Raw genomic sequence first — 24,994 nt, forward strand, 5'->3', positions numbered from 1 at the left:
ACACTATGCTGACAGTTTGGACAGTCTGATTTCACAGAAGTGTGATTGACTTGAAGTTACATTGTGTTGTTTAAGTGTTCCCTTTATTTTTTTGAGCAGTGTACATTTAAAAAAATATCTGTTCTGAAATCAGAATATACTTTAGACATCTTGATTGCTCCATTTAGCAGATTTCAATATAGATGAATGGCATTTTTAAAAAGAAATTCATCTAATAAAATGATAACCCAGGAATATTAATCTGCATTCGTGTTTGCTAAGTAACTGAATGTTGACCTGAATATAAGAGTAATGGGGTATATGTTAAATGTGTCTGCTTTTGCATTTACATCCACAGGAATGGGACTTAATAAGGAGAGAACCTTGTCCTGCCTCCACCGGATTTCCTAGTTCTTTCATTAATACCCCTATTTAGACACTCATATTTACCTGTCCTCGGGAGCAGTAAGGAATGGAGTACATGAATCCAGGCCTGCTCCTGAACTCTCTCCAGTGAAAAATACAGCATCTGAAGAGATCCTATACTTGAGGAAATTAGATTATAGTAAAGCTCAAAATGCCAGTCCAAACATAGATTAACTGAGCTCTTTTGATTGTCTACCCTATGTAACCCTGGGGAAATTAAGTTGAGAACATAGAGTGAAGTTGCTCTAATTATCCTTGTTTTCTAGATTTAAAAACAGAAGAAAAAGGAAGAGCGATACGCAAGATTATATAAACCTACAGCCATTCCATCAGACATTCAAGATATGTGCAAATATCATGAATATTAAAATCTGTATCTTGCTCAAATGAAGAAATGACTAGAATTTAATGTGAATATACTTTAACCTGTCAAGTTCTCACAGTTCTAAGAACACAAAATCCTTTTAGGATTTATAACAGAATTCTAACACATTCATTCTGGTGTATTTCATGACAAACAAGAATAAAAAAACCCTATTTGATTATACTTACATGCTTCGTTTCCTCCCAGAGGTTGGTAAAAAGAAAGGCCCAATGATATTATGGCTGCAATTTCTAAAATTATTAACGTAACATCCTGTAGTGCTTCCCATACTAACTGAAGAAATGTTTTTGGCTTTTTAGGAGGTATAAAATTCTTCCCAAATACAGCTGCTCTCCTCTCTATATCTGCTGGATTTCCACTCAAGCCTAAACAGTAAAAAGGGAAAATGATTTTAGAATTGTTTATTGTCACCTCCTAACAAAATATTTTCATATTGGATTTATTAAAATGTTAAATATACTGCAAATATGTTATTTTGTACTTATTTATTATCATGCTATTTATTCCCAAGTTTTCAAGCAAAATAGCCACTATGGTAATATCAGGACACTTTAGAGTTGCTTTTCTAAAATAGTACCAGCAACTGGCTACAAATCACTGAATACATATATTGTTTTATTGATTTTGATTTGATTTATAGATATTGAGTTCAGATAAAACCAGGTATGCTTTTAAAATATACATTTATTTTTCCGATTCAGTATATGCTAAACAACCCCCAATTTTCAAAGATATTAATTATATCAATAGCTGGAATTAGGATTACATGGACTGTTGTTTGTATAAGATTTTTCTGAATGCACAGAGGTTTGAATACAAAAATTTTGAGTTTCTGCTCATTCATTGCTACCATGCGGGTTTCACATGTAACAAGCATACCCTTTTCCTTTTACACACATAACAATTGGATGTGTGGCTTTCTACAAGCATAAATCAATTAATAGTAGCAAATTAGATTTCCTTATTTCCCATGTTTCAAGAAAGGAACATTGCCAATGATTTCTGGAGATTTCATGTAACTTTTTTTCAATGCTAACTGAAATTATAACTATTGTTTGTTTTTAAAAGAAGTAAAATATAAATCGTGAGTGGTTAAGGCAGATTTTGTCCATTTCTGGAAAAAAATTCAAAAGGGAAATTTCAGACTCTTCTAACATTGCACATCTCCCCCTTTGCCCCAAAATAATTATAGCACAGAATATATGTGTGTTCTCAACACTTTGAGTACAAAAGCTGTTCTCAAAAGCTGTGCTACAAAAGCTGTGCAGACAGTTTGTCCACGCTTTGTCCACCATTTTAAGTACTAATCGTTTTTGTTTATATAACCGTATGCTACAAAGTCACTTGGATATTGCAAATATCCAATAAGAAATTTAAAAAAATATCCCAGAACTGTATTGCTGTTTTATTTTTCCTGCCAATATTAAGGAATTATTCAATTTTACTTGTATTAATATTGGGGGGAGGGGGGGGGGATCTCGCAATTTTGCTTAACGACACTAAACACAACAGAAATAATGACAGTAGAAGTGATTCCAACGGCTACTGCCAAATTACAATTCCCAGTTGCAATATTGGCTGGGAATTCTGAACATTGTAGTCTAAAAACATTTATGTACATATGTATATGTATATAAATCACTATCATAGTGCCCACAATCACATGATCATAATTTAGGTACTTGGCAACTGGCATGTATTTACAATAGTTGCAGTGTTCCAGGTTCACAATTTGCAACCTTTCTGGATAGCTTCAAACAAGCAAAGTTAATGGGGGAAGCTGGATTTACTTAGTGACTGTGGTGATTCACTAAATGACTGGCAAAAAGGTCATAAAATTAGGCATGGTTGTGGTCAACAACTGCATCACTTAGCGATGATGTTCCCATCCCAATTGTGGTCATAATTTGAGAATTACCTGTAATAAGTTTAAGCAACCTGTGAGTTTTAGTAGGAAGTAACCAAATCAGAAAGACACACACTGTAATGTGCCCTACATATAAAAATGCTTAGTTTTAGGAGAAAATGTTTTTGAAAAAAATGCATGTATAATTTTCACAGAATATTTCATTTTTTTCCTAACTGAACTAAGGATAGTTAAACCTCTGAAAAGATTTATCTATCCTTACTTGAAAAGCTCAAGAAACTGTTAAAAATAAAAGTAAGTTGTTGTTTTTTTTTGAAAAAAATACTATATATTTACTGGCCTGATAAATATTTGCTCAGTATGTTGCTCCTTAAATTGTTTTTCGGAAGCTTACAACACTGGGAAACCTACTTTAAATCAAAACTATTTGTTTTAATCTTAATATAGGAATATGTTAAAAATACTTTTTACAGTTTTTTTAACCAACTTTTTAAAAGTCAAAGGAAGGGGGAAAAAACTACTGTAGAGTTTTTAAAATTTCAAAAAACTCTTTTAGTAATGCTTTTTCCCGTTAGATTTGAATGTGCACATATAAAATAAATAAATAAATAATTCTTTCAAATGTTAGAGAGGTTGTAAAAAGGGGGATAAATTTTTCATTTGTAACGGTCATGTGATAAAGCTATATCTTTTTGGCATAAAATATTTGGAGAGATAAGTAACATCAACAAAGAATTAAATGCTTCCCAGAGCTGGGCTTACCACATTAATTTACAGGATCAAATCTCAAGCTTAAAAATAAAGAACATATTATCTATTTAATTTTACTAGCCAAAATAATTACACAATACTGAGAAACATTAAATAACATGTTAGAGTTCTGGATTAACAAAATCTCTTTAATTGCCACATTAGAAAAATGAAGTTAAAAGATGAAGCTAAAATAAAGGAAGAACCTCAACAAATCAAATTTGGTTGATTTATTATTTTTCTCAAAAGCAATAAACTATAATATGGTCTATTTACATATATGGTACATTTGTACTTTACACTCAATGCGGTACTTTTTCTATTTTCTACATTCTTTTTTCCCTTATATATGCATCTTGGATTTATGTTAATGTAGTTACCTGATACTATTTGATAAGTATAGTTCAATAAAAGCAACGGGGGAAAATCATCAGAATTCCCAGCATCAAATGAAAAATTACAGGAAATCAAGAACAAAAAAGAAATGCTTTTTCTCCTCCCTTTCCATTTATTTCAAAATTGCTAACCTAAATATTTGTACTGAACATTGAATTTATTGCTAATGTCTGCTTAATTTGCTTAATTTGTTGTTTTTCATGGTCTCATAATCTTATCTAAAAACTATATTCCGAATGTCTTAATTTTTCTTGCTCTGTGCTATGTATAAGGGAGGCATTCCTGCTAACATTTAGCAATATGTCTATTATGGACATATATTGTCAATTTTGCCACTGCTGCATATTCTCCAATTTTGGTCTCTTGATCTTGCATCATTGGCAGTTTCTCTTTCCCACTATTATACTAAATATGTCCTAGAAGATATTAGCATGCATCTTAGTAAACTGTGGTATTTTGATTTATATTTTCTGGACTTATACCTAAAAGAAATATTTGCAGCTTCAATTCAATATTTATTTTGTTCAATTCTACTTTTAATTATCTTAATTTAGAACCAAATAAATCCATTTTAAGATACAACAAAAGCCAGGTGGTTCTTCAAGTCAATTAACAATGCCTTCAGTATCTATACAAGTCAGAATTCTCTTATTTAGAGTTAATGTACAATCATCCTTACCTTCATTTGGAGAAGTTTTCAATCTTGTACAGATTCCATATACATCTCCATAGCATTCTTGTATTTTATGCAAAGCATCAGCAGCTCGCAGTTCCATAAGTGTACGAAGCTCTTCAAGTGTAATACCAAAATCTCCATGATTAGAATCTTTTATGGTGTATTTTACACCACTATATGCCACTGAGTTGTTGGCCATGTCTCCCATGGTGTATAGTTTTCAAAAGTAAAAAGTTTCCAACAAGAAACAATTTTGTATTTTGAGTATATCCAAAAGAAAAAATAAATCCTTTGTATGTAAAAACCATCAAATATGCAGATAGAAATCAACTCGAAATAGCCATAAGACACCTTGTCCAGCAGTGTTATCTTGAGTGTATTCCCATTGTCTGTTCCTTCATTTCACTTCTACCGAAAGGTAAATGCTATCTGCAAATAAAAGAGAGTTCACAGTAATAAGATGCAATATTTTCACACAAGCAGTCCATTCATTGCTAACAGTAAACTGTATTGTTATACTTGTGATTCATAATGCCTGTTTGCTATTATAGATGATATGCAAATATGATTGTGCTTGTCTTTCCCACATTCTTCTGTGCATAACTCTTTATATTTTTCAATGTTAATAACACACTACCTAGTCTAATTTTTTCCTTCCCCTTTATATCAGATATTTCTCGCCTCTATCCTTTCTCAACTACACTGTGGTCCTTGTCTTAATCTGTCCTTCTATCTTTCGATCTCTCCTTTCTTCCATCATTTCCTTCTAATACCTTTTCTACAGCATTGAACCCATACTACAGTATTTTTAAATTTACTTTAATTCATTGCTGTCTAATTGCCCTTTCCTCTTCAGTTTAAAGTGACTTTAGTGAGCTTCCATTAATTAATTTAATTCCCTTCAGCCTAATTTTTGCATTTCATAATTTTTGCATTTCCTTTCAAAAAGGACTGACCTTAACAATTCAAAATCAGAACTAAAATCAGACTTCACGTGGTCCTTAAGTTACAACCATTTGTTCAGTGATAATTCATAGTCATTACAGATGCTGAAGGTAGTGTTGTAAGTCCCCAAATTTACACCCTTTCCAGCCACCCCAGTCATAGGATTGTAATCCGGGCAGTTAACAACCCATTCACAGTTAGCCTTGATTGCCAAATGCTCTGTGATCGTACTGTTATGATTTGCAAACTTCCCTGTGATCATGTGAATACCATTTAAAATTTTACTGGCAGTTTTACCAGAAACACAATGGGGAAGAAGCAGACAGGGAAGGCCGTAAGCACTGTAGTGTGCCAAGAAGATTCTGTCTAGTCTTCAGGGACTGGCTTAAAAAGTTGCATCGTAGAACCCAAGCAAGATTTTTAGCCCCAGAGCAGAGCAAGGGATGAAAATTCTTCCTGCTGAAATCCAAGCAGGACAGCGCAGGCCATGTACAAGGTGAGAGGTGCTACAAACTAGTCTCTCTGGGACTGAAAATTCTGCTAGGATTTCAGTGATTCTGCTTCATGACCCACAAGATCATTTAATGACCTCAACTGGGTGTGCTAGGATTGCTGTCACTGGGTAAAGCTATGACATCTGGCTTACCTACAGACGCAATGACCAAAATTAAGGTCCAAACTGTAGCTGTAAGTTGTGAACTACAGTCTGGCCAAGAAGCACCTGATCTTATAAATAGCTTAGAAATTTTATACAAAAAGAAAACAAGAAAATCACTTTTACACACAAAAAGTTAAAAATAAGTAACAATTTTACAGCAGTTGATCAATTGTTTGGTTTGAGAAATATGAAAACCTAGGAACATCTTAAGTGGGGTATAACTTTATAAGATCTAAGATTGAAAGATATTAGATATCACATTATTATCCTCTGTGCAAAACAATTTGAAATCTCAGCAGACAGTTCTTTAGCTAGTGTGGGCCTTCATACGGATCACATTCTTCCCAAGAACCTATAATGTTATAATGTGTAGATACACTGTTCCAAGGAATGTGGCCTTTTGCAATTGACAGATGGAAATTTTGTCAAATGATGATGATGATTTATTCCAAGATAACTTCCTAAGTATGTTTTTGATTGATTCATTACATAACTAATAACTTCATAACTAATATTTATCAAAAACAATTTAAGAAGATCCAATAAAGTTTTAAACTAAATGCATTTTTGTAATTTTATTATAAGCAATTCAGAATCAAACATAATTCTTGTAAATATTCTTACCAAATAGGTTTCTAATGTTAAACATCATTATACAGTACTTGCTAATTGAAAATGTATCCATGACACACTCTGACACAGAGAGGTAAACATGTATTATAAATTGTTTCAATTATACAAATGTGCAAAAAATAAAGTGTAGAAGAGCTGCTCATGCTTGCGAAATTTTCCAAATGTGCAAGCATATCTGCACCTGTGAAAATTACCAGCTTACAAACCCATTTCCTAGTTAATGATTAGGCTAGAAAAAAAAAACATTTTTTGTGGCAGAGGGAGGGAAATTCAACAAGAGCTGCAAACTCCAAGTGGCAATTTAGATCAAGGTAACTTACATCAGGTATTTAAATAAGCCATAAGATAGCTGCATAAATTAAGTTTCCCACTGATACTTACTGCCTAAGCATGCTTCCTTATCTAATAATTAACTTGTGTTAATTTACAGAAACAGAATTTATTTATATAACATTATTCTTAAAAACACTTAAATAGGTATAAATTCAAGTTTAGTTTGTGGCTTACTCTTTTATTTGAACCGTAAAGAACTAATCTCTTTTTTCTTCCACTTATGTTCCTAACATATCTTGTCCTTTTAATTTAAATGGCTGAAAGACTGGCCCGTCTCCCTCAAATTCATATGAATCACAATAATTCCCCAGAAAGTGGAATAAAAGTATAAATATGATCAGCTACATAATTGGAATAATGCTGACATTTCTACTGCATTTCATGAAATGTTCCTTTCTTTCCCAATTTCTTTTCTTATCTTTAATTCTATTCTTAGCTAATTTCCATATTTTTACAATATTTTCACTTAATTCTTATTAAGATAATTAAGATGATTCTTATTATTAATAACTTTATCCTCTTCTTGTTAGTTATTGCTAGTTTTAAATATAATGTTAAGCCTTCGGGTGATTGCTTGATTTTAACTTAACCATGTTATATGAATCTAATCGCTCTGGACTCTGTAAATCATAGTTCAGGAATACATACGAGTACATCCAGCCTCACTAGAGTTCTTCAGCAATAAGTTCACAGTCTTCAAATCTTCTTTAGATAGTTCCTCTGAGAATCTCTACAAGCACATTGGCTTTTCCTAAAGACGGCAGCTTTATTTTTTCTATTATGACCTGTGCCTCTTGCTTCGGTCATGCACTGTTTCCTACTCTGTTTCCTTGATGGACAGAAAACAGCTGAAGTCTTACATCCATTGAAAAGCTTTCCAGAATATGCCATGAACTGCGTGTCTGTCAAAAATCAAGTGATTAAGCAGAGCATAATTCCAAAAAGAAAGTTAACAGAACAGGCGTTGGCTTAACTGAACGCAGTTTCTCAGCATGTCTTGGGATAATCCACACATATGGGTTGAATATGCCTTTCTGCCCAGAGACTGAGTCATCAATCTTTGGCACACCTCTTCCTGTCAGGGCAGGAAGCCCCCTAACCCCAGTCACGATGAAGGCACAGCCATTTGATGATCTTTCTGTGGCATTGGCTCTGCCTCCCACCTGGACACTGGACTAGATGGTTGCCAGGATGGAGTGGATTATCCCAAGGCATGCTGAGAAACTGCATTCAGGTAAGCCAGCACCTATTCTTCAGCATGCCTTTGGGACAATCCACACATATGGGACATACCAAAGTTGGCAGTCCCTATGGGCGGGAAGAAGTCTGGTCCTGTGTACTCCTGTCTGTATGCACTCGCTGTAGCACTCTTCTGCTGAAGGCCGCCTCTGCTGAAGCATATGTGTCCATACATATGTGTCTGTAGTGCTTTACGAATGGAGATGGGGAGGACCATGTAGCCACCCTGCATATGTCTTCAAGTGAGGCTTGCATCACCCAGGCAGCAGTGGTAGCTGCGCTTTTAGTCGAGTGAGCTGTTACCCATCTGGGTATTGGAAGAGCCTGAGTCTCATAGGCCTTGGCTATACAAGCCCTGATCCAGTGGACTATAGTTGAAGAAGAGACTTTAGTGCTCACTGAGGATGGCTGAGACGAACAGGGCTTCAGTTTTATGATACGCTGATGTACATTTGATGTACCTACAAAGAGCCCTCCGAACATCCAATTTGTGCTATCTGTGCTCTCTGTCATGTGAAGGAGCAAGGCAAAAGTCAGGAAGAACGATTTCCTGAGCTCTGTGGAAATGAGAGTTTACCTTTGGGATGAAGGAGGGATTGAGGCTCAAGACAACCCTGTTGTCGTGGAAAGTGCAGAGGTCTTCCCTGATGGAAAGAGCTGCCAATTCTGATATGCAGCAGGCCGATTTGATGGCCACTAAGAAGACGACTTTGAGTGTTAAAAAGCGTAGGCTTACTGATTGAAGAAGTTCAAATGGTTCCTGAATAAGGACTTGTAACACTGTAGACAGGTTCCAAGAAGGATACTGTGGATTGTCGGTGGTTTAAGATTGACAGCTCCTTTAAGGAAGAAGCAAACGACCAGAGGATGAGCCTCTTCCTCTTCCCGGAGTGCAACATGGTGGGCAGGGCTGTAAACTGCCTGTATAGCGTACTAGGAGAGAAATCTTTGTCGAGTCCTGTTGTAGAAAGTCCAGGATCTGTGGCACTGAGGCCGCAGTTGGGTCCGTGCCCTTCTTAGTGACCCATAGATGGAATGCTTTCCAGGTAGCGTCATATATCATGTTTGTGGAAGGGCTCCTGGAGGCTTGTGTTGTTTTGATAACCTTCCTAGAAAAGTTATCCCTCCTCAGGATCTTCCTCTCAAGTGCCAGGCAGTCAATTGGAGCCACTGAGGCTCCGTGTGTTCCAAGACCCACTGGCTGAGAGATACCCTGTCATGAGGAATCCTCCATGGGTAGGACACTGACAGGCAACTAGATCTGCATACCATGACTGTCTGGGTCAGTGGGGAGTGATGAGATGATTTCTGCCTGTTCTTGAAGTACTTCCCTTATCACCCCAGGCATGAGGGAAGAGGACGGAGAGACCCTTGGGCCAGCGGCTGTGAAGGGCATTTACCCCTTCTGCGCCCGGCGACGGGAATCTTGAGTAGAATCTGGGAAGTTGGGTGTTCGTTGGAGTGGCCTCCTGAATCTCTGAGATATGTCCTGGAACAGATCTGGATGGAGACGCCACTTGGAGTTCTCCACCCTGATCCTGCTTAGGTAATCTGCCTGGACATTTGCTATCCCTGATATGTGCTGTGCCTTGATTGACAATAGGTGAGCCTCCACCCAGATTCCCAGCTGCTGTGTTTCAAACATGAGGGATCTGGAGTGGGTCCCTCCCTGGTGATTGACTATGCTTTGGCCGCCACATTTTCCATTAGGATCAGCACGTGTTGGCCAGCTAAGTGAATGACTCTCAGTTCTAACCAGTTTATGTTGTGTTGAAGGTCCGCTGTGGACTATTGACCCTGCGCAAGCTGGGACTGTAGATGGGCTCCCCATCCCAATAGACTCACATCTGAAATGGCTGCAATGTGATTGGTTTCCTTGAATAGGGACCCCTTGGTGATCGCTGGGGATATCCACCACCTAAGGGAACTGAGGACATCTGACCAGAGTTGGACCCTGACATTGGAGGTGCTGGTGCCTGCTCTCTGAAACAGTAGGAGGAACCATTGGAGAGGACTGGCGTGCAATCAGGCCCATGGTACTATGGCTATGTATGAGATAAATTTCCCCAGAAGCTGGGAAAGCACCGCCAGGGGAACCACTCGCTCCGCTGTGACCTGGGTGATCAAGGACCTGATGCTGTCCTGGCATTCCTGGGACAAATATACCTCGCATAGATTTGGGTCTATCACCGAGCTCACATGAAGGAGGTGGGTGGAGGATGTTAGCTGGTTTTAGAAATTGATTGAAAATCCATGGTTCTGTAGGATCCTGGATTGTGTAAGTCAGGTCTGATTTGGCTTGTTGGCTGGAACTGAACTGGATAAGGATGTCATTCAGATAGCATTGGACTTGCATCGGGATTGTTTGGAGGTGCGCAGCCAGTGCTGCCAGTACTGTTGTGAAGGCCGATGACAGTCCGAATGGCAGGGCCTTGTATTGATAATGGCTCCCTGCATAATAGAACCTGAGAACTGGGAGGAATAGATGGGAATGTGGAGGAAAGGCGTGGTAGTTGGGTCAGGAATCTAAAAAAAATGAAAGTGGGAAAATTGTCCACAAAATTACTATTGTGTGAATTTATAAAAAATCAATCCATCTTTGAGTTGATGGTTATTTAGGGATGATTGATATATGAAGATAGAAAAGTAGCAATTCAAGAGACTATGCCTACTTTTCTAAAAGACATATATACCTTTCAAGACTATACATGATTAGGACTTCAAAGAACTCTGCTACTAAAAATTCTAAAGTACAGATATTACCAAAATTTTATCCGAACAAAATCCTATGAGTTTGGTTTATAAAAGAAAATCTAACACTTTTAGATGAAGACCAAACAAAATATGGATATTTATTAAAATAAATTAATAATAAATTATTTTTAAAAAATAATTTAGGCAAAATATTGGAATGTTTTGGAATGCAAAGGTTCTTTTATACAATATAATAGTGACCTTAAAAAGAAGACAAAGGCTATGGAAAGAATTCCAGAGAATATAAGTATTTCTCAACAAATTAAGCTTTTACAAAGACAATTATCTATGTTAACAATAAGAGAAAGGGAAATAAAAATAAATTATGCAAAAGCAAAAAAAAATCTGATTTGCAAAATTATTTGCAAATGAACTAGGGAAATAGCTAGCATACAAAGAATGAAAAAAAATGATACTGAGGTTACAAGTGGAAAATAAGAGTATTAATAGACAATTTCACCACACAAAATGCATTTTAATAATATTCCAATCTGTGTAAATAAAACAACATTTCTCTAGAGCAGGGGTCTACAACCTTAAACACTCAAAGAGCCACTTGGGCCCATTTCCCACAGAAAATAAAACACTGAGAGCCACAAACCCTGGATGGGCTTGGCCAATTCGACCTCCCTCCCTCCCACCCAGTCACATGACCCCCACAGCCATGCCTACCCAGGTTTTGTGGCTCCTTTTCTATGGGAAATAGGTATCTCCCTCTCTCTGTCTCTCTCCCCCTCCCTCCTTCTCATCTCTTTCTCCCTCTCCCTCATCTCTCTTTCTCTCTCATTTTTTCTGTCTCCTTCCCTCTTACCTTTCTTTTTCTTTTTTCTTTTTCTATCTCCCTATCACCCTCTCATCCCTCTCTATTTTTTTCTTTTCCCCTGGGTGACCTGGGCTCCCAAGTGGGCTCCCCAACCATAGAGATTGGCGTCGATGGTAATGGTAATCCTCTGGGGTTCCCTGTACAAGCATCCCTGATCCATGGCTCGGGACTGCCACCAATGGAGGGAATGAAGAACTGGCAAGGGGATGCAAACCCTCCTTGGAGAGTCGCCCCATTTGCCCTCTGGTAAGGGAGCAGGAACCACTGAAGGGTTCGTGCGTGGAAGCGGGCCCACGGGACAATCCCGATGCACAATATCATTTTGCCAAGAAGTTGATATAGCAAGATGATAGGTGACTCTCTGGAAGACAGGACCAGTGACTTGACTTCCCTGATACTGTCTTGATGCTCCTGTGAGTGAAAAACCTGTCCGGCCAAGGTGTCTATAATGGCCCCTAAATGAAAGAGCCAAGTCGATGGTACTAGGTGGCATCTGTCCACTTTTATCAAGAATCTGTGCTCTCGAAGAATCCTGATTGTCAACATCAGATCCTCCTCCACCTAGGGTCTGGAAGAGGATGTTATCAGGATGTCGTCCAAATAGCATTGCATCCTTATGGGTAAAGCTCTGAGGTATGCTGCTACCGCTGCCAAGATCTTGGTAAAAGTCCGAGGGGCGGATGACAGGCCGAACAGGATAGCCCTGTATTGAAAATAGCGGCCGCCACAGCAAAACCTCAGGAACTGACAGTGGTTGGGGTGTATGGGCACATGGAGGTAGGCCTCCGCCAAGTCTACCGAGGCCAAAAAATCTCCCTCCCGCAATCCCTCTAGAATGGAATGGAGGGAGTGCATCTTGAACCTTCGGTAGATTGGATGTCTGTTGAGCCCTTTCAGGTTGAGTATTGCTCACCCCCCCAAGGCCTTTGGAATCACAAACAACATTGAATAGAAACCCTGCTCTCCTGGTCCACCGAAACCTGCTGGATGACCCGAATGTCCAGCAGATGGTGGATTGCCGATTCCATGAGATCCCTTTTTGAGGGGTCCCTGGAGACGGGGCAGCACACAAAGGCTCTTGGGGGGAGGAGAGAAACTCTAGAGAGAGACCCGACTGTAAGGTTGACAGGATCCAAACATCCATTGTGGTCTGTTCCCACCTCTGCTAGAATAGTCCCAGATGGCCCCCTATGGGAGATGAGGCTTGTTGTGTCTGAAAGGTCGGAACCCCTAAAGGACCTTCTGCCCTCTTGCCTCTGATGCCCTCTGGTGGCAGAGGCCTGTCTATCGGCCTGAGAGGAGAATCTCTGGAAAAAGGGCCTACTTTGACGGGGACAGCCTTCCCCAGCTTCCCCCTGTTTAAAGGAGGGCTTCCTGTAGTAGGGACGAGACCTGTAATCAAAGCGCCTCCCCTGGGAGGGCAGGATCTTTCACTTGTCCCTGGTTTCCATCAAAAAGGGATCCAGGGCTTCCCCAAAAAGCCTCTCTCCCTTAAAGGGAGCTTCCATTTGGTTCTGTCGTCCATCTGCCAATTTCTTAGCCAGAGAAGCCTGCATGCTGTTATGGAAAAAGCCATGGCTCTGGAAGAAAATTTGGCTAACGTGAGGGTGGCATCAGCAGTCAATTGAGCCGCAGCTATAATTGTATTCAGGTCCTGATGCACCCTGAGATCCTCAGGTGGAATTCTGTCCTGCAGCTGCTTCAGCCACCGCAAAGAAGCCCGCGTAAAAAAAGATGCAGTCGTCGATGCTCTGATGGCCCAGGAGTCGGCTTGATGAGCTCTCTGGAGCGCCATCTCCTCCTCCCTGTCCTCTGTCTTTAAAACGTCCTCCATATCAGGTGGGATGACAGATGAGGAAGCTTGGGCTACCACTGGGCCATCTACCTTTGGCACTTCCATAATGTCCAAAAGGTCTTTGTCTACATTAAATAAGGTAGACTCAGACCCACTGGTGTGAGTATACATCCCAGGGGACTCCCACTGCTTTTTGATCAGGTTCAGAAATATCTGGGGCACAGGTATAGTGTCCACCACAGATGCTTTCTCAGTGAACAGGAAATCTTCCTCATCCTCTCCCTCAGTGGGAAGGTCCTGAGTGACTGTGTCCTTTTTGAGATGAGCCGTGTTCTTGGCCTTAACCAGCAGAGTCTTGAAAAGAGCCAGCTGGAAAAGGCCCTTAAAGGAGGGGGGACCTGCTACCTCCGACTCCTCATCTGAAAAATCCCTTTCTGAAAGGAGGTCCCCCTCAGAGCCATAAGGCCGAGCGCTCTCTGAAGTGGACTCTCTGGACTTCTGCTGTTCTGCAGAAGCCTGCCCCTGCCCCTGCAGGACTCCTCTGCTAGTTTCCAAATAAGACAGCTGGCACAGCTGGTTGATCTCTGCCTGCGATTCCTGTCTTATTTTCTGGGAGATCCAGGCTCTCATTTCTTGCAACTGGGTCCCCTCCGGTCGTAAGCCAGATACTGTAGGTGGAAAGGTGGCTGCAGGCACCTGGAGACTTGGTCTGCAGGTGCCGCTATCAAGATCCTCTGAGGTGGCTCAGAAAAATTGTGAGAGGTCTCAGCCCTGATTTAGAGGTTACCCTGCAAATCGTGGGTACTTGAGCCCCCAGGAGACCAGGCAGTCATATGCTGCCTATCTGCCAGTTGGTCTGGCTGCCTGTCATCTTGAGGAGGCAAAGTTTGAGGGGTGGCTCTGTATTCAGCCATCCTGGAATCTCTCACTGCCCGGTCAAACTCTTTGTCTATGGCTTTTTGTCTACTCCTGGCCTGTCTATCCTCAGCCCTAAAAGATCTCTTAGGGGCTAGAGCCCTGGCTCTAATACTATCTGCTTCCTCCAGACCAGCAGACCTGGGCTTAGGAGATCCCTTTACAGCCTTCTCTCTACCCTGCTGAGGAACTAACAATTCTTGATCAGCTCCCTTGGCGGCCATCTTTGAGCCCGCCAAAAATAACTGTCACTTGACAGGGGTAGAGAAAGGAAAAAAAGAAGTAAATAAATAAATAAATAAAATAAAAAATATTCAGCCTAAGCTGTCAGGTACAGCCACAGTAGCTGTCCACCATTTCAGGAGGCTAGTGCGACCCAAAGTGGTGAGCTCAGCCCAGCTACACAATTCAAAAGGCGAGTCAAGGAAAAAAAGTTGAAAAAACGGCTGCCTCTTTGAATTGCAACAAGCCCTGACAGGTCAGAGGCTTGCGAGCCTGGCACTGGCTGCACCGCAATTATCAGGCATCAAGCATCTCACAGCTGCCACAGTGCTCTGGGGATTGGATGGGGGGGGTCAGGATTTAATCCTGATGGCCAGAACCCCCCCCCCAAGGGACAATCCTGGAGATGAACTGCAAAATTGTCCCCAAACGAAATAAATGGCTGCTGCCGCTGAAAAGGGACAGAAGCGCTTAGCGGCAGCTATGGCTCGTCCCAGGCAAGGGAAAGTGGACCAGGAGAAGGCAAATTAAGTAAGATGTAGACTCTTGCCCCAGCCTGGGCCTCACGAGCTCTCAGTGTCACCTCCACCCAAGTTTTAACACAAAACAGAAAAAAAAAAAAAACAGTCCACCAGCAAGGAAAGTCAAAAAAATAAAATAATAAGCAAAAAAAAACCAAACCAGAAAAAAGGTGCAAAAAAATGAAAGTGCTAAACTGGCAAGCCAGCTAGCTGTCAAACCTGATCTAAGCCTCTCTGTGAAAAAAAGCTTAATCCAGGGGGTGAATATTCTTCTACAATCCTAACTATTCAGAGCCCTTAAAGGGTGGTCTGAACACGCTGAGACTGAGTGAAGAACTGGGGACCATTACCAGGGGGTGTGTCCTCAGTTTTTCAACTCAGTCTGCAGAGCTAGGAGACTAGAGACTACCCATCCTGGATTCTCCCTTCGGCTCAGTGGAGAATATTTTCACAATATTTTATTCATATGAATATCAAAGTGTTTTTTAACCTAAAAGACTATTGAAGGACAATGTAATGTTCGACATTTTGGAATAACTAAAGCAACATAATGAAAAGCAAGCTGCAATGAAATGATTTTCTTAAACTCAGAAGAGAAGGCTTTTGACAATTTGAAATAGGCTTTCTTGTTCAAGGCTGTGAAAAATAATAATTTTGGAGAGAATTTTATAAAATGGTTAAGATTGAACTATAATTTACAGAAAGCACAAATAACTGTTAACGAAGATCTAACAAAAATCTGTGAGATAAAAAAAGAAACAAGATTGGGATGTCCACTGTCTCCTCTCTTGTTGATTTTGATTCTTGAAATACTAATAAAATGATTCTTCAAAATAAAGCAATGGTAAAGGCAGTTTTATTGAAATAAAACAAGATTAGAAGATTGTGGGAGTAAAATTTAAAAAAGAAATTTGTAAGTTAAGGGTTTTTGCAAATGATTTGTGGTTGGTTTTGGAAGATACTTTAAAGGGAATCAAAATATTTAACTATTAAAAGTAGACAATTTAGAATTTGGTATTAGGTTTTAAGATTAATAAATAAAAATATGAAAATAGATCATACAGAAATAGATCAAACACAATTGATGAATAAGATTAAAAAGGTAAAATATTCTGGGTATCTATGTGACAAACATGAATTGTATGCAATTTTAAAATTAAAATAGCTATGTTAAAATATGGAATAAATTTTTAAAAACTTATTAAGAAAGGAGAAACTCCAACTGCATTGCTGGGCTGAATTTATGTGATAAAATTAATGTCTTGCCTAGAATGATGTATTTGTTTTAAACAATACCTGTTTTGATAAAGGATGTATCATTTAAACAGTGGCAGAGGGATATAGTTGTCAATGATTCTTCTATTTACAATTATTAGAAAGATTTAAAGTAGACAGAAGAATGTGCAGTTTAAAACATGCGGAAAGAACTATTTCCACACTTTATTTCATACCTTAAACTTTGATAAAGGCTGACCTTCAACTGTATGTTTTCTGTATCTCTCTACAGATCATAAATATTTAGAATTATTATTTTTTGCCCTGTTCATCTTTATATCTGTGCTCAAGAGAAATATTCCAAATAATCCTCAGTACACATAATGTATGTTAAATGTGGTTGGCAGGCATTTGGCAAGCTAAGCATAATTTTCAAGAACAACTTCCCCCTTTGCCCGAAGAGAAAAGTTTTCAATCAGTCTGTGCCACCTGCTCTAACATATGCCAGTGAACATGGACACTAACCTCAAAATCTATACAAAAGCTACAAGTGAAATGTAAATGGGCTGGTCACATAATAAGAACTCATAGCAAGAAAAATTGAAGGCAGGTGGATCAACACAGTCATAGAATAGATCCCACTTGATAAAAAATGTCCATGAAAGAGACTTAAAAAAGATGGATCAATGACAACAGCAAATATTACAGGCCCAATTGGCAAAAGTAAGCTCAGGACCATATTTGGTTGGAAACATGTGGAAGAGCCAGAAAAAAAATATTTTTGTCACATAATTAGTGACTTTTTGAACTTGGTTACTACATTAATGAAATAGTCCACCAGGAGATGAGTATTTGCAAGATGCTAAATTATTTATACTGACCTAGTTAAAGATGATTGGCTAGAATGATCTTTGATCCCCTCCAAACCCATTTAATTTCCAGTTCACACTTCAAAAAACATCTGAGTAGTGATGACACCAAGATAGTGGCAGGAGAAAGAGGAAACAGAACTGCTCATCCTCAGTGGTAACTCAAAAGATCAAACAGCATGACAGGGAAGGTCATATCCCCAAGACAGAATTCAGAAAGGTGGGAATCTGAGCCCAAGAAAGTCCCTGCTATCCAAGAATAATTCTGGCTCCCAAACCTATAACTCAGATCACCTCCCATTTTCTTCTTCAGTGAATAATTGATGGAAGTTATTACTGTATATTAACTAGTTTAATCAATATCTTGTATTTGTCATCTGGTCTCAATGCTTAACATATCTATTTGCAGAATTATATAGAAGACTGAGCAACACCACGGAGGAAACACCTTAAAGTAAACATTTTAAACTGAGTGAAAGAGTATAGGATAGCGTCAGATGCCATTCACTCTAAATACTTGCCAAATGAGGCTTTGTGTAATCCTGAAAGATTGGATCAAAGTTACCTGGAAATAAGCCCAGAGGAGACCACTGAACTGATATGGCCTACATAGTTGTCAATTCAAAACAGGCAACGTCAGAAATCGAATTGTAAGCTGCCCTGAGTTATTGATTGAGATAGGTGGTTATAGAAATTGAATTCATATATTCCTACATATATACTAGAATTCTATCTTATTTATATAAGCTGTAACGTGGAATCTAGAAAGCTTTACAGCATTTTCCTCTTCCTCCTAGAATAAAGAGTTCAAGCAGTACTTATGTTCTTCAAAATCATCTGTGTGTTCCTCTATAACACTATAACAGCTATTTTTTATTGGCAAGTTGACAAATATATCTGAATAAAATTTTAAGAAACTGAAATTCACATATGTTAATACAAAATATAAATCTCCCCTCATACCACACTTGGCAAAAGAAAGCAATTTAATAATTCATTTTACCTCTAGATCTTGACACTTTAATTTTTTTAAAATATAAGCTCTTAGCAGCAAAATTGTGGCAATTTTAGGACCAACCAATTGAATTATAATGTATTCTGATATGATTTCTATTATATGATATCTAAATATTTATCAGTGTTTATAATGTCTGCTTATATTACTAAAATGTACCTTAGAAAATCTTCCAGCCCTTCAAACCAGGTTTTATTCATGACAATATATAAGGAAGCAAGAATTGTTGCTTCACCTCAGTTCTGTCAGAACTGATGTGAACTAAATATAACAAACATTTTTAGCAATAGCACTTACTTATATATCATTTCACAGTGCTTTTACAGCCCTCTCTAAGCAGTTTACAGTGTATTGTCCCCAACAATCTGAGTCCTCATTTTACCATCCTTGGAAGGATGGAAGGCTGATCAACCTTGAGCCTGATGATTCGATCCGCCAAATTGCAGCCAGTCAGCTATCAGCAGAAATAGTCTGCAGTACTGCATTCCAACCATTGCATCACCGCGGTTCTTTTTGTTTGTTTGTGTGTTTTTAAATAGAAGAGCAATAATATATTTTATGGAAACATAAAATAATATCTACAACCTAAAATAACTTGCATTTACAATGAAGATAGTATGATTCTTCTAAAAATGACTTGAGTATATGCAAGAAATTATAGGCCATTCAGCTTAACGTCTGATTGGTAGAAACAGTGAATGAATGAATGAATGAATGAATGAATGAATGAATGAAAACATAATGAGCAGATAGAGGAACAAGATTTTCTGAAGGGAAATCAGTATGAATAAATCTTGCCTTAATAACCTTTTTAGTTTTTAGCATATCAACAAGCACATATATGGAGGTAATTCTACTGATACATATTTTCATAAAAAGTCTTTGATAAAGTTTTTCATCACAAATTAAGTTAGTTTAGTAGTCATGGGATAAGAAGCCTGAATTAGTAATTGATTAAAAAAAGGAGGTGGAGTCCCTCAAAAATCTATTAGTTTGCTTATGTATGATCTTAACATGAAGTGGGAGCAGTAAGCTGGCCAAATTTGTGGATACTGAACTATTCAGTGTCATAAAAACCAAATAATTGTGAAAAGCTCCAGGACAATATGTTTAAAACTGATGCTCAATCTAATGGCATACAATGCGAATATGTTTAGAGAATGCATACTAGCAGAAGAACAAAAAAACAAAAACAACTTTTAACTTGGTATGTACACTAATGGGGTTTCGGCTACCTGGAATTAACCAGGAAAGAGATGTCGGAGTCACAGTAGATATTCAATTAACCACCACCTCAACATGGAGCAGCTGTGGAAAAAGTACTGTATATCTCATGCTAGGAATCATTAGGAAAGGGTCTGAAAGGGAAAAAAAAATCAAACATCGATAAATTCCTTATTTATGGCACAACTGTTGGAATACCATATACAATTTTAGTGAATTTAATTTTCATACTTTCCTGTGAACTACCTTGTAACATCGGGTTTTTGCTCAAGACAACGTAGTAAGTACTGAGTCCACAGAAAAATGCTAATAAAATAATTTACCACATAAAATATACTAAACTTTTGTGTTATTTTAACTACAGACTTCTAGATGAAGATAATCTTACATAACAAGCTTGATCTCATAAGAATGCCATAGATGTGCTATACTGTTTGACCAGGAATCTAAAATATATACAGTAGTTCGTAGAACACAATGAAATCCCATTTCCCCTTATGCTTAAAGAACAGCTACAAAGAAATTCTGACTAACATGTGTTAATGGGATCCTTTTTCCACTACATTCTTATATGTGCCTGTCATCAATATAATGATTTTCTCTTACACACTTATCTCATCATTAAAATTAAAGTGATGACAAGCATTTAGAAGATTATTTTTCATTTGCAGATATCAAAGAACTTTTGTGCATGTGTTACGCTATAAATCCTACACTCAGATTTTTATACGGTTCAAAATTTATTTCTAAATTTATTTCTGCTTCATGAAACAAATCCTATGAGTATTATCTGAAGCTTCCAAAATTAACATGCTTAAACTGAGATCAATACATTAATTTATATTAAATATATAGGTACATTACATATGGGTGACCAGTTTTCATCCCAATTTAAATAGAGTTTGGTCCATTGTTTGATTACTTATCCCCTCATAGTTCTAAAACTGAAATGCAAGCCAAGAATCATTTGTTAGATAGATAACCCAGAAAGCTACCCCTCCCAACAGTCAAGTACAGTAAATGTGGTGTTGGATGTTGTTGCCTAAACGGTGACAAGGTCCATTCTTCCTTGTAGTGCTACTGGAAACTTCCCACAAGGATGGTATCAAAATGAACAGGACCAACTAACATCAGGTTTCAGTGGCAAACCAGTTGATAAAATTTAAATAATACTAGGGCATTCCCTGGAAGCAATTTGTGTTGGCATTGCCTAACCATCACAACAAATGGGCAACAGCTATCAGTTCAAGGATAGAACTGACTAAAGAAGCTAGTTTAAACATCACGATTTATTACTGCTACATCAAATATAGGGATGGTCTGCTGACTGTGTGCAGCAGTGAGCTTGCAGAAATACTAAGGTGACACAAGGTAAATGTTAATTGTGTGCATATAAGATACGTGTTGGAAATACCAAGAATGACATCAGTGAAAGATACAAAACAATCTACCATATGTCCAACAAAAATGTGTAGCTATTATAGATGCACTGAACTTTGTTGCTAATGTCCATTGACATTTTGATCACCTTATGTTAACTGTCATTGATGCTGCTCTCCGTCAATTACATGTTTTCTTGGACTTCACCCCTCAAATTGGATGTGATGAAGAAAAACAACAGTTTTGGATGAGACTACAAAATTGTATAGCTACATGTATAGCAAGAAGCCTTGCTGCTTCTCTGCAGTTACCTAAACGGACACATTGGAATGTGCAGGAAGGCTACAAATCTCATGGCAGCATTATGATGGACAGCAAATCCTGGACCTTTCCAAAGTAAATTACCTTATCATCACCAATATTTTTTTTTTCAAAAAGTACATCAGCCACTTGGGTACCTCTAACAGTGGCAACCACAATAGCCAGATTAGTTCTGTGCTGTCTAATGTGACTTCCACACTATCATGCAGCAGAAAATACAGGAAAACTTGGTTTAGAAAGAACTGATATTTGCAGAAGACAATACAAAAATTGGCATCTGTGATCGTCACCGCAAGAAAAGTGGCAAAGAAAGCTGTTGCAAAGACTAAAGTCAATCGCTACTAGGACTTATTTGAACAACTGGACATAAATGAACATGAGATAAATGAACATGATCAAACTTGTGAACATGTACACTAAGACAGTAAAGCATTGAACATGTGTGCTAAGGAAAAAATTGACAGCAACTTCAGGAGATCCTGAAATACTGGCAACAGCACTTTGGCAAAATATTTAATGTCAAATTTCCATACTTGCCAATTCTTGATGGTTCAGCTAAACTCTGCTCCAGTCCTGCACATTATACCTGAAGAGGTTATCTATCAGAAGCATGAAGAATTCAAAAGCAACAGACCTGGACAATCTACCAGCAGACATTCAGAAGTTGAAAGAACTTTGTGGCATAGCAGTTGACTGTCAAGAAAACTCTTCAATTCTCTGGCCACATGCCTCCTAACTGGGCCACAAGAACCATAATTCCCTTCTTCAAGAACAAAGCTGACTCAACACATCATTCCCACAACCAACAAATCCTCCTACTGCACAAAATCAAAATTTTGAATAGATCCCCAATCAACATTTCCATGACATTTTTGAAATCAGTATCAACCAGAGCAGTTTTGTCAAAGGCTTGAGTACCACTGATGCTATTTGTGCAACTTGCATGTTCATGAAAAAGCATGAAGAAAAGAAATAATTACACATGGTTTTCCTCAACCTAAAAAAAGCTTTTGATTGTGAGCAATATTAGCTGAAACGACACACTCTACGTGATCATGGTGTACCTGAGCTACTCATAAAAATGATCCAGATACTTTATGTTAATGTCAGCAGCCAAGCATTATGTGTCACCAGTCTTTCTGACAACTTTCCTGTGAAAGTTGGTATGCACTATTGCCATTGCAATAGTGAAAGTTGGTATGCACTATTACTATTGATTCTGTGCCATTGCTGTTGATGCTGTGAGATCTGCATCATAGTGCCCTCTGGGTTTTGCTGTACACTGACAATTTCCTTCTTGCAACTACCACCAGGGAAACAAAGATGGAAAAATTGTCTTACCCTATTTGATTTGTGTCTCAATATCAAGAAGACTAAGCATCTACCGATTAGCTCAGGCTTCTCCACATCCAAGTCAACAGTAAAGATCTAGTGAAAAAGCTATTTCCATTACTTAGAATACCATTCACAAATGACAGTGGATGAACAATGTACATGCAACAGCAACGTCTCTGTGGTGGAAGGAGATCACTGAGTGCTGTGACAGACACATGCCAATCAGAGGTGGGCTGCACATATTGTAACAATCAGTTTGCCTAGAGCAGAACTGAAAATGTATGTGAGTGTGTGCGCTCACACCCTTTTTACTTGCGCACAACTGCAAAAACACTGGGATTTCCTACGTGTGGCAGCTGCATTGAGTAGAGCGGGTGAGGTGCGGAAAACAGCTGGGCTGCGTGGGAGAGGTGAGCAAGCCAGATATACAGGACGGGATAGCACTGGGGTGAGTGAGTGGGCCCAGTTGGTGGTCGGAACTACCAGTAGGGGCAAGCCAGTCCAAAACGGCAGTAGCCCACCACTGATGCCAATTCATCTAAAATCAAAAGCGTATAATAGTCTATCCCAGTGGTCGCCAACTGGTGGGCCACGAGAAAATGTTGGTGCGCCGCAAAGAAATCTCACCCCCAGAGCACCCTCCAAAGCAATTAATCCAGGCTGTGGAGAAACACAAGGCTGAGCAGCCCACATGGCCCGCAGGAACCCTCCCCGCCCACCCACCTGGAAAACTTGCCTGCTAAATTGCTATTTTTCCTTTTTCCGACCAACAGCTATTCTGCTGTGCCAGGCGATTTAGATTAGCTAGGAAGCAGGAAATGGTTGGATTTTTTGCTTTCTAGCTAGTCTTTAGATCTTCGGCTCTGCTTTTAAGCACAGCCGAACCACCCTTAGGACTGAAGGTTCTATTATTCAGTGCATTATTATTCAGTGCATAATAATATTCTATTATTATTTTGCTTGCACTCATGGCAAGCAAATTCTATGTGACAGACTGAGCTAGTCGATGACAGATAGATAGATCACTGAATGATTCTGTGAGCAACTCAATCTGCCTGTCTGCTTTGCCTGATTTTGGGTAAAAGTTGCTCTTTTTAATAAAAAAAATCAATATTTATATATTTATAATATTTACATACAAGCCATGCCCAGTCAGTCACATGACCACCAAGCCACACCCACAAATTAGGCCATGCCCACAGAACCAATTAGCGGTCCCTGGGATTTAAAATTATGAGTTTGGTGGTCCCTGAGGTCCAAAAGGTTGGCGACCTGTGATCTATCCTGTAGCAATTGCATGGCACTAAGGGCTGACCAACTACTAAAAATCTGTGCATCCTTTGCATGCCATGAAGATATGCATGCTTCATTAGGCATTTCCCTTCTTGACAATATCAGCAATACATTTTGGCAGTAGATCTTCATTACACCAATAAAATTCCTTATGTGTCTAATTACACTTGGCCAAATAAAGTGTTCTGTTGTGTTCTATTGTAAAGAAGCAAACTGCAGGAAAAATACCTATAGTATTACGACCACATTCAGTAAGCAGCACCCTTCACCACTCCCTACACCACCTACCACTTTAATATTGATGACAAATGCTCATGCATAAGACTAAAGAAAAAATGGCAGGGCATAATTAATAGAGACATGAAAACAATCTATTTGGACTCAACTGCCATATTTGATTGCATAAAATGGCATTCTATAAAATGGATCAGAAAAGTGGATCTAACCTGTGGGAGAACACTAGGAAGATGTGAAAAGCAAGGCATTGCTGCCTAGATGTTCCTGCACTACTGTCAAGCAGAAAATTATAACAGCATATGCTTCCCATCTTAGGAAAAGTGAGTGGAAGAGTCTAATTTTCTATTTTTTAAATGGCCCTTAAAAGATAACCAACATGCAGAGATTCTTCTGCTTTAATTATATCCAAATAAAACTTAAAAAACTGAAAAGTTGCTTGCTTCATAGTTTAAGGTCTGTGATAGCAAACCTGTGGCGCACAGAGCCATTTGTGCGGGCACACGAGCCCCAGCCAAATTTACCTCACTGCACATGTGCGTGCCTCCTGGCTGATTTTCGGTCTCCCAGAGGCTCGAAGGAAGCCTCTACAGCCTTTGGAAGCTGAAAAATGGGCCCATTTTGTCACTTCCTATATTTCCAGAAATACTGGAAATATTTTTCAGGCCCATTTTTCAACCTCCAAAGGCTGCAGAGGCTTCCTTCGAGCCTCTGCGAGGCTGAAAAAGGCTTCAAATGGACCAAAAAATCAGCTGGAACACGCATGCACAGTGCAAGTGTTCTGACCCAGG

The 24,994-nt window shown here is 38.7% G+C and overlaps 1 protein-coding gene across 6 annotated transcripts in view; it reads right to left on the reverse strand.

The window, feature by feature from the left end:
- ATP2B1 (ATPase plasma membrane Ca2+ transporting 1) overlaps positions 1-24,994 on the reverse strand; it is an 85,587-nt gene that overhangs the window by 38,850 nt on the left and 21,743 nt on the right. For all 6 annotated transcript variants that reach the window (XM_026698887.2, XM_087934536.1, XM_026698859.2 and 3 more), the window contains exons 2-3: positions 4,483-4,908; positions 958-1,155 (exon numbers count right to left, since the gene is read on the reverse strand). In XM_026698887.2, the coding sequence (XP_026554672.1) occupies positions 958-1,155; positions 4,483-4,687 (403 nt within the window). In that variant the 5' untranslated portion in view covers positions 4,688-4,908. The remainder of the gene's footprint in view (positions 1-957; positions 1,156-4,482; positions 4,909-24,994) is intronic.

The sequence above is a fragment of the Pseudonaja textilis genome, chromosome 5 (genome assembly GCF_049901715.1).
Source record: "Pseudonaja textilis isolate UNSWEBS1 chromosome 5, rPseTex1.2, whole genome shotgun sequence".
NCBI classification, from domain to species: domain Eukaryota; kingdom Metazoa; phylum Chordata; class Lepidosauria; order Squamata; family Elapidae; genus Pseudonaja; species Pseudonaja textilis.